Source organism: Balaenoptera acutorostrata, chromosome X (genome assembly GCF_949987535.1).
Source record: "Balaenoptera acutorostrata chromosome X, mBalAcu1.1, whole genome shotgun sequence".
Lineage (NCBI taxonomy): Eukaryota > Metazoa > Chordata > Mammalia > Artiodactyla > Balaenopteridae > Balaenoptera > Balaenoptera acutorostrata.
This window is the reverse complement of record NC_080085.1, coordinates 129,668,202-129,678,451: the sequence shown is the minus strand read 5'-3', so window position 1 is coordinate 129,678,451 and position 10,250 is coordinate 129,668,202. Positions and strand designations below refer to the sequence as shown.

At 55.7% G+C, this 10,250-nt stretch overlaps 1 protein-coding gene across 1 annotated transcript; it reads right to left on the bottom strand.

Moving 5' to 3' along the window:
• Positions 1–224: 224 nt before the first annotated feature.
• Positions 225–5,157, bottom strand: HMGB3 (high mobility group box 3). Its single transcript, XM_057539111.1, has 5 exons — positions 5,055–5,157; positions 2,741–2,896; positions 2,325–2,464; positions 1,668–1,842; positions 225–1,235 (listed from the first exon to the last, which is right to left on the bottom strand). The coding sequence occupies exons 2-5, from the start codon at positions 2,888–2,890 to the stop codon at positions 1,098–1,100; spliced, it is 603 nt and encodes a 200-aa protein (XP_057395094.1). The 5' UTR covers positions 2,891–2,896; positions 5,055–5,157; the 3' UTR covers positions 225–1,097.
• Between the last annotated feature and the right edge of the window lie 5,093 nt (positions 5,158–10,250).

Genomic DNA, 10,250 nt, shown 5'->3' with positions numbered 1-10,250 from the left:
CTCCTATATTCAACAGCTCAGACTTCATCTTAATGCCTCTCAGACACAAACAAAATCATGCAGCAGCTTCAAGTAGCCCTCTTCCATCTCCCTCCTCAGGAGGCTGGCCACAGTAAGTCAGTCATTTACCAGATTCACCAGGAGGCTAGTCACCAGATACCATGGAGTAGGTTGTCCTGCTAAAACTGCTGTGAGTCAGACATTTAGACTATCACAGAGCACGATTTTAAAAATGTAATACTGTTTATTTAACTTCAAAAACATTTCAGCATTCTAAACATACAAAAAAAAAATAACAACATTGCAGATCGTGTTTAGTACAGAAGGTTCTTGAACTTTCATCAATGCAGTGGCTCTTGGCTTTTCTGACAATGAAGAGTTCTATGGTTTGTTTAAAAAACAAACAGTTTAAAACTACCACACTTCAACTAAAAAGGATCCAAAACACTTCTCATGCCAGCTGACCCCCCCTTTTCCACAGCTAAGAATGGCAGCGGGATGCTATGTCTCTATATACAGAAACAAGACAACCTGAAGCTAAATGGATGCCCACTGCAGTGTCCACAGGTCCAGCCCCACAGTGCACGCCCTGAGCTACGGCCCCTCCGGAAGGCATCGCACCTACAGCCTCCACGCCAAGCAAGGAGCGTCAAGAGTGTGTCTCGGTTGCTTTGTTCTTTTTACAAACTATAGATATGTACAGTTGAGAACTCAGGATTCCTAGTCAACGACCATAGAGTTAACACACCACCTCACAAATTAAAAAAAAAAAAGAAAATGCGAGAAACATCTTTAAATGCCTTGTCACACCAACAGCAAAGTGCACAGAGTGAGGAGAACACGAGAGCCTTTTCATTTTAAAAATGTTTGGAAATATGTACAACTTTGATACAGTTTCCGGGTGCTCCAGACACCCATGGCCGCTTCATGTAAACCACTGACAATTGCTAGAGCACTCTGAGACTACGATATGATCATGATCCAACTGGGTAATTCAACCTAATGAGGGCAACAGACACGTCTCGGGCGAGAGGTGTGTCAATCACGGCGCTCCCTACTCTAAGGTATTCACAAGGAGACAGATCAACAGTTTTTTTTTATTCATCCTCTTCCTCCTCCTCCTCCTCCTCTTCTTCGTCCTCGTCTTCATCTTCCTCTTCCACCTTTTTCCGGGCAACTTTAGCAGGACCCTTGGCGCCATCAAACTTCCCTTTAGACTTATAGTCTGCGACATCCTGGAAGGAACAGGGACACATTCCCAATGAGCCAAGGGGAGAAGCCAGCCGTCCCCGCCCCAGAATAAGAAAACAAGGGAGGAAGACAGGGCTGCTCTTTAAAGTATTTGTTTCCAGATTCAAGTTGGGTTCTCAGCCATTCCAGTTGCGGATGAACGGGTGTTCAAGCGCTCGCAAAGTCCCGTGAATAGCAGTATCAGACCCTCTGCCCGGGGCATCCCACATGATCCAAGTTCGAGGCCTGCCTGAAAAGTTGCCCCAGACACAAACATCGGTCAGAAGCCAGACCACCAGCACACCAGGCTGATCTGGAGCGGAGACGGGTCCTGCAGCCTTCCACCCCCAGCCCAGCCCCAGCCAGGGCAGCTGACTGCTCACCCATCCAGGCTCCCAGGGGCCCCAGCCCGCGCACGGCACTCTGATCCCCCTCACCTTCTCGTATTTCTCCTTCAGCTTTGCTGCCTTGTTGATGTATGGCTGCTTCTCGCTGTCACTTAAGTTATTCCACATCTCGCCCAGCTTCTTCGCCACGTCTCCAATAGAGATGCCAGGGTTTGTAGATTTGATCTTCGGGCGGAATTCAGAACAGAACAGGAAAAATCCAGACCTTGGAGGGGAGAATGGTATACATTAGATGACAACCCACCAAAATGGGAGCTGAAGTCGAAATCCCGTGTTCCTGAATACACAAATTCCTACCACTACGACTCCTGCCAAGTGAAGAAATGTGTGATGCCATGCACAATGTTACAAAGTTGTAGGTATCAGAATGCTAAGACGCTTCAGAAATATATGGTGCTTTCTCAGTTCCTGGAAAGAGGGTAGAGAACACACCTATGGACCGGACCCTGACACCCAGAACTAGGCTGTCTGCCTCCTTCCCAGTGGAAAGGCCGACAGCCAACCAGGCACACAGCTCACAAACACAGCCGTAACTCCGGACTTCCCTGGCCCTGCATTTTAAAGCTCAAAGTACAGAATGTTTTGCAGAAGTATCTCAACATTTTTTAGGTAAAGTTATCTTTTAAAAAATCTTTCAAGCAGAAGGAAAGCTCTTAACTGTTATACTGAATCCTATTAGTCACTTACGGTGGCCTCTTGGGGGCATTCGGGTCCTTCTTCTTCTTGCCTCCCTTAGCTGGTCCGTAATCCTTCATTTCCCGATCATAGCGCACTTTATCTGCCTTTGCCATTTCATCAAATTTAGACTTCTCTTTCCCAGACATTGTCTGCAAAGAATAGGACCTGTTAAATTCCTCAATGCCGTGAGCACATACCTGTTCAGCTGTCCTGTAATTAAAGTGGCAGCTGCTATAATCACTTGCAAAAGGGGACTTAAACCCTGGTAGAGTCTTCGAAAATAAAAGCACACATGCAAATTTCTAAAGACAGGCAAGATGAGTCTAAGAGGAAGAAAACAGCCACCTGGGGCTACACTGAAGGTAAGTAAACACAAAGTGTGAAATCCAACTAGGACTGGCTTGAAAGACACAAAAGAAAAATACCTTCCACCTCTCAGAGCATTTCTTGGAAAATTCTGCAAAATTGACAGGGACCTCAGGGTTTTTCTTCTTATGTTCCTCTCTGCACGTCTGCACAAAGAAGGCATAAGCAGACATCTTGCCCTTTGGTTTCTTGGGATCACCTTTAGCCATCTTTGACTGATGAAAGGAAGAGAGACAAAGAAAAACAAATACAATGAATATATACAAGATATACCAAAGGTGGCCATTTAGGAAGAACCCTCCTCCCCGCAGCTGCCACTAGCAGCTGAAGGCAGAGTGGGGAGGAAATCAGTTTCACTGTCGCATGTCATTTAACTTTTGACCAGCACGAAGTGCGCTGGTTTGCGAGTTACTTCTCTGAGAGAGATCAAGTTCTCCAAATGGAACCAACCCAAGTGGGGTGGCTCAGAGGTATATTCCGACTCAGAACTACTACGTTTTGAAAACTACAATCACATAACGGGAAGGGCACTGGGGAGGACACATTTGTAGAGGGTGCAGGTGGATGGCAGAAGCTTGAAACCAACGACTTAAGGCTAGCTGGTCATCTGTTTTACTACGTTAGAGACGAAAATACTGTCACCACTGCCAAACACAAGATCCAAGCAGGAGAACTGTAAACAGGGAACATTTGAAATTTCACTATTTTTGAAGCGTTCTGGCTTATAAAAACGGCTTTTACAAGAAGGGTGAGCTGGCAAGTGAGCAGCTATCCCTTGTACTACTAGTTCAAATCTGTCACTTCATCGTTACCTAAAGGGGGAGGGGAGACCAAAAGGGGTAGTCTTGCTCGTCGGTAAAGCGGAACGCATGTCCAGCCAGGAACACTTTCTCCAAAGTTTCCAAATAAAAATGCAGCTGTGGCGTGTCATCGTCCCTGTCCCACCCCCCTGCTTCCCGCCATCTTTTCCTTTTCCCACACCCAAGGTCATCACGCGAAACTAAAGCGCTCCCCTTCGCAGGGGCAGACCGAAAGGCTGAATTAAGGCCCCGCGGCGGCGGCATGGGTGCGGCGGGACGGGTCGCGGGGAGAACCCCGGGCCGGCCACGGGCAGCCGGGCTCGGCCCCGCGCTGGGTCACCGGGACACACATAATTCACCTTCCATTTTGTCAAAAGCTTCCTGATGAAAGAAAGTGCCCCTGAAATCCACCGCTGCCACCCCCGGGGGGCGCACGGGGCCGGGGGTGGCGGCGGCGGCAGCGCGCCGGGGGCGCGGAGCCGGGCGGGCAACGGCGGCGGCGACGGTGGCGCCAGCCGTGCCTCCGAGCCCCGTTCGCTAAAATGGCTGATCCGCGCGCGGCCGGCGCAGGCGGCGGCGGCGAACAAAGCGGTCCGGGCCCCGCCACCGCCGCCGCCGCCGCCTGCTCGCCAGCCCCCACCCCGCCCCGCCCCGCCCGGGGCTGCGGAGGCCGCGGGCCGGAGCCCCCTCCCCCCCCGCCGGCGCGGGGCGCACTGCTCCGGATAACAAAGGCGCCCGTGCGGCCATGACGCTCGGCCGCGCCGGGGCCCGCGGCGGCGACCCCGGCTCTCCACGCCTCCGGCCGCAGGCCGCGAGCACCGGGGCCGAGCCCGGAGCCCGCCCGGGAGCCGCCGCCGCCGCCCACCCCGCCCGCCCGCCGGTCCTCCACTCGCCCGAGCCGAGCGCCGCGCCAGCCATATTCGCGGCGGCGGCGGCGGCGGCGGCGCCCGGCGGGCAGGAGAGAAGCGGGGGGCGGCTGGTCCGCGCCCCCCCACCACGGGCCGCCAGGCGCTCCCGCGACGGCCATGTTAATGCAGAAGCAGCAGTGCAGCCCGCGGGTCTGCGCGGCGCCCGCCGAGCCCGGGAGCGAAGTTTGCCTGCGCCGTAGCCCCCGGCGGGCAGCGGTCGCCCGCCCCCCGCGGAGTCCGTCCCGGGCCGGGGAGCACCGGCCCCCTTCCCCGGGCCGCCGCCCCGCGCCGGGACGCGCGCCACCTGAACCCGCAGCCGCCCCTCGGCTCGCGCCGCCGCAGCTGCCCGAACATCTGGCTTCAGGGGGCCTCGGTCCCTGGGCCGCTGCCCCGGGGGCGTCGGCCGAGGGTGGCTCCCCGGAGGGAGCCCAGCCCCGACAGCGGGGAGCTCAGCTTGAAGCACTGAAAAGTTGAAACACCTGAATTGCTCCTTCCTTCCCGCACCTAGCAAGAAAGGCGAAGGGGGAGGTAAGGGCGCGGGGAGGAGAGGCAGGGGGCGGCGGCGGCGGAGCGCGCTCGCGGCGGCGCGGGCCGGAAAGTTGTGCGGGCGCTGCTTCTGCTGCTGCGGCGGCGGCAGCAGCAGCGGCGGGCGGTGCGAAACGTACCTGTATTGTTCGCTAGTCTGGGCAGCGCAGGGCACGACGCGCGGCTCAGCGCTCCACAGCCTCGCGCTAGCTGCCTCCACGAGAGCCGCCTGATTGGCCAGCGGGCTCCGCCGTTTAAAACAGCCTCCTCGCCCGGCCATTGGCTGCGGGCCTCATGAATATTAAACAGGCGCGGGCGCCCATTGGGCGCGGCCGCTGGGATCATTCATTCAAACAGAACAACCCGCCGGCGCTGGCTGCAGAGGCAAAACAGAGGAATAATAATAATCTCGCTTTCCCACCCCCCGCACCCCCCTCTTCGAACAGAGCTGGGATCTCAAAGGACTTTGGAGAGGTGGCCCCTCCATTCCCAGCGGCCTCGGCCTCTGGTGTCTGGAGGGCGAGGTCGAGCCCGGCTGCGCTGCTCTCTGCTCCCTCTGCGCTGCGGCCTGTGAGCCCCCAGCCCCGACCCCTGGCCCCCAGACAGCCCCACCCCCGCCCCGGGACACCTCCAGGGATCAACCGCGAGGGTCGACGGTCCTCCACCTCCACCGAGTTCCGCCGTGACTCTGCCGCAGGGGCCTGGCGGCAGCTCTCTCTCGAATGCCCGGCGGAAGGCAGCTGCTCGCTCCCGAGACCTCTGGGTTTCGGCACTCGCACTCCCCTGCCCCGCCTGAAAAGCACCTGATTCTCCTCCCGCGGATCGCGCTCGACTAGACTCTTTCCACTAATTGCCAGAAAGTCAATTTGTGCTGCAATTGCGGAAACGGCGAGCTAGGTGGGCTAGAGGAGGAAACCGGAGTTTGGCAAAAGGAGAGAAATCGTGGGAAGTAGTAGTTTTGCGGGCGGGGAGTCCCCTCTCCACTGCCTCAGTTCAGGACCGCGTTCCCTTTGCTCTTCTGACACACACTCTATTGAAGAATAAAAGTTCTTGGAATAAATGAATGAGATTTGACTTGGCCTTGGCTTTGTCACTGGGTGGTTTGGCCTTGAGCAAGTCAATTGTTTTGGGGGGCTTCAGGCAATGGTTTTCAAAATGCGTGTGTTGGGGGGGACAGTGTCACCTCTAAGGGATGTTGGGAAATGCTCCATGATTGGGATTTGCTGCTGGAATTTAATATAAGGATGGGATGGCCAGGGATGCCAAATGTCCTGCATTGTAAAGGAGAGTCACGCAGGAGGAAGAAATGTCCCTTTCCAAATGCTAGTATCAGCCCTGTTGAAAAATATATGAGAGCCCCCTTCCCTCTTGGAGATACCATGAGCATCCTGGAAAGAATGGAAGAAAAAAGGAAGGGGGAGAAAAAGGAGCACATTTCAAGGGTTGAAATTTAGAGAAAATAGTAGAAGAGGCATCATGAGTTTCTATCGAAGTTCACTTTCTAAAGCACTTTGGAAGGCCAAGATAGCCAGCTATTTATAATTCCCATAGTTAGAGATGAGACCCACCAAAAGATGAGTTTTCCAAATGCTGTTTCCAGAAACTGTAGCTGAGTTTGAGGTATGCAAGGCAGCTGACCTCACAAGACACCTACCTCCCCACCCCCACCCAGCTCTTGCCAACTCCTCTGAATGTCCTGGGCAAGTCTGAGCCCCTGCAGCTGGCACTGCTGGGCTTCCAACATTAGGGATCCAATTGAGACCAAAAGGCAAAGATAGTGGTCTTTTGACAAGAGCCACAGGTATCAAGTCAGTTTCCTAGGTCCCTAGTTTACAGACTCTGAGGAATGCAGACATCTTAAGGCTCCCTCGTCTAATCCCCTGCCCTGTTAGAGCCAGCTGAGCGGTTGCCTACCTTCTCCTTGCATACCTCCACTCACAGTGAGCTTACTACCTCCCTTCTGGGCTGTCTTTTCCATCTGGGGCTATCTCTGAGCCCTGGGGTCACCATCCTACACACAGTCCAATCCCTTACCCTTCAGAGATTTCGCAGCAGGCCAAGTCTCTTCCCCAGGCGGACAGCTCCAGCTTCTTCCACCATCAGGTTCTCAGGGTCTGATCTGCCCAAGCCACTCCCCCCTCTTCTGTTTCTACCCTTCCCGGAGGGGAGCAGGGCCTCCACTTATGGTCTGACCACTGTACAGAGTGCCCTAGCCTCTCAATGTTGTCAGGCCTTTCTAGGCCAGAGATGGGAGTCAGGGTCTCAGGCAGGGCAGGGGCCTCCTTCTGGTCCAGCCACCGCCTGGTGTCCTGGCCACAGTGGGAAGCTGCCCTTAGAAGCTGGCAAGCACCAAGCTGGGGGAACCGGAGTGGTCAGCCTCAGAGCCCACGGGCACTACTTGGCGAGCCCTCGAGTGGTTGGTGAGGGTCACACTTACAAGCACAGGGAAGTCACAAGCAGCACGTGTGTACACACTCACACCCAGGCACACCCAGGGCATTCCCAGGGGCAGGAGTTTGAAAGCCAAGCCAGAGAAATAAGAGCCTCTCCCAGCCAGAAGAGAGCTTACAGTAAGTGGTGTCCAGACACCACCCTCAAGACCCCCTCTTCCCTACCCGCCACCTCCGATTTCTGTGTATTTACTTCGAATGACGAAAGGCTTCCTCTTATTCTTCAAAGGAAGAATGTCTGCTCCCGAGAAAGCCACTCCTCTTATCATGTTGAAGCACTTGGCCTGAAGCTTCGACCTCTGGTCACCAACATCAGAACTTCACAGAAAGTGTCTATGACATCGCTGACCCGTGTCAGAGATCTGAAGGTTGTTGCCATGGTTCCCTGACCTGCCCCCAACAAACACACATATCACCCCAAGTCTCCATGTCTCCTGCAGGCCCAGTCTCCCCAGTTCCTCCGCCTACTCCACATGAGCCTCGGTTGGGAGGCTCCTCACAGCCTAGGTTTCTCCTCAGCACGGCCTGTCTGTGGCAGCAGCTGGAGCGCAGGCGGTACCTGGCAGGTCCCTACCTCAGCAGAAACTCTCTCATAACTCAATCCCATGTACACGTCTTGAATGTCTACTAATAAATAAATAACAGAAGGGAGACGGGGTGAAGCGGGCGTGGGACTGGAGGGCAGGGGCGAGGCAGTGGCTTTGGACTCTGTCACTGACTTCATGGTGGGCCTTCTGCCATGTCACCTCAGCTCTGCCAGCCTCAGTGTCATGTGTCAAAGGTGATTCGACCTGCCTTATCCACCCCAGCCACAGTCCAGTCTGCTTGTGAGGGTGTGTGTGAAAGTGATCTGATTGTCACCTGTGAAAGGCCACCCAGGGCAGGGCTAAGAAACAGCCTGGAAGGGGAAAAAAGTGACAGAAAGTCAGGGATGCCCGGCCATGGCCTGGACTCAGGGCTTCCAAGGCAAGTTGCCTCTTCTGTCTGCAGCAAAGTTCGGTGCCCAGTGGCTTGGGGTCGCTCCAGCTGGTCAAGGCGCTGGAAAGCGCTTTAGCCACGTCAGTCCCCTTTGAGGTCAGGTGCATCCACGCAGGGGAACCTCAAACAAGAATCCTGTAAGCCACTTTGCTGCCTGGACATGTTAGGAAACCATTCAAAGGCAATAGGAAATATGACAGAGTGTGGTAAAGAGGTTTTCGATGCCTGTCAGTTCAAGACCCCCTTCCCCCAAAACTAAGAGGAATCTTCATCATTCAACAAAAATGAAACCCTGGTTCCTTAGACCTCACCCTCCCCCAACCCCACCCGAGGTCTCCATCTGAGCACCCAGGGCTTAAAGGTGACATCCCCGAGGCCCAACCAGGCCAGCCTCCTTTGAAGAATCAATGGAAACGCGCCAGGGTGGATTTCGGGAGCAGAGGTGGGGTCAGATTGTTGAATCATTTAAAATATGTTAAGGGCACTCGCTGTGAAGATCCCACAGGGAGCACAGCCTTTCACTAGCGATCTGGGAGCCTTTGTAAATTCCAGTCTTCACAGGTAGGGAGTCTTTAACTGCTGGCTTCTACGCCTTCCCAGGGCCCTTGCCCCACTCTGCTCACTCCCAGGGGATCCGGGGCCTCCCCTGGCACCTCCACCTCACCTTCCCTCTGCTCTTGGGTGGGAGTTACATTCCAACTGGACTCTTATCCCGAAGAGAGGAAAGTGTTTTCCTAGCGAGGCTCTCCGGCGCGCTTCTAATGGGATGGTAGAGCAGTAGAGGCTCCTCGGAAGCCCACTAGCCCAGCCTCCTCCTGCCACAGAGGGCCCCGCAGGAGTCAGTGGCTGAGCAGGGGCTGGAAAACTGGTCTCTTGACCCTTAGTGTCACGCTTGTGTTAATCTTTTTTATTTTTGGCCGCGCCTTGGGGCTTGTGGGATCTCAGTTCCCCGATCAGGGAGCAGGGATTGAACCTGGGCCCTTGGCAGTGAGAGCGTGGAATCCTAACTACTGGACCACCAGGGAAATCCCACGCTTGTCTTACTCTTGGTGGCTCAGCTCCACTGTGGGTGCAATAGCCGTTGGCGAGGTGACAGGGGCAGCCAGCGCCCTCGAGAAGAAGGGGTTCCAGGTGGGGAACAGATGGGAGGGCGGGGCCGGCCTGCGCCACCTCGCCCGCCCCCAAGGCCATGGGTCAGGCCGCTGGGAAGGGAGTGCGGGAGCCAGTGCTCTTTAACATGACGTGGCCGCACCAGCGCCTCCAGGCCTGCCGGCCCCCCTTTCACATTGACTGAAAGTGAGAAGTGGGGCAACGACCGAAGGATTTCCTCCACGATACTGCCCACACTGCTGCCCTGTGGGCACACGGTCCTCCTCCACGCAAGCCCATCCCGAGTCAAGGACGTGCCAGGCAGGCCAGGGTTCCTGGGGAAGATGAAGATGAAATGAAGGGTCCCTGCTCTCCCAGGCACCCAGTCCTGGGAGAGCTGTGATGGGGGAAGGGCGGGGAGGGGAGGAGACACTCAGCGGGGTCACCTCCGCTGACCCAGCCCGGGAACAGCCCTGCCCTGTCAGGCCTTGAAGACTTTACCCACTGCTGGGTGACTGGGTCTAGACGGCCTCACCCCAGACCCCCTCCCACCTAGAGCGCAGCGCCGGATTCTCAGAGCCGCCGGGTTTCTGACCACCTGATACCGCAGGCCCTTCTGTGACCGCCCAAGTGATGCAAAGGCCCGGCTCTGACTCACTGAGCAGCCAATGGGCCAGCATGCCCCTCTTTGGGAAACGGTACAAACTGTTTCTCCTCACTTGAACCAAAGGGATTCCTGCGGTGGGGAGGGGGAGAGCTGAAGATTGCCACTTTTGAAAACGGGATAGAAGTCGCTGCTTTTAAAATGCTCCCCATGCC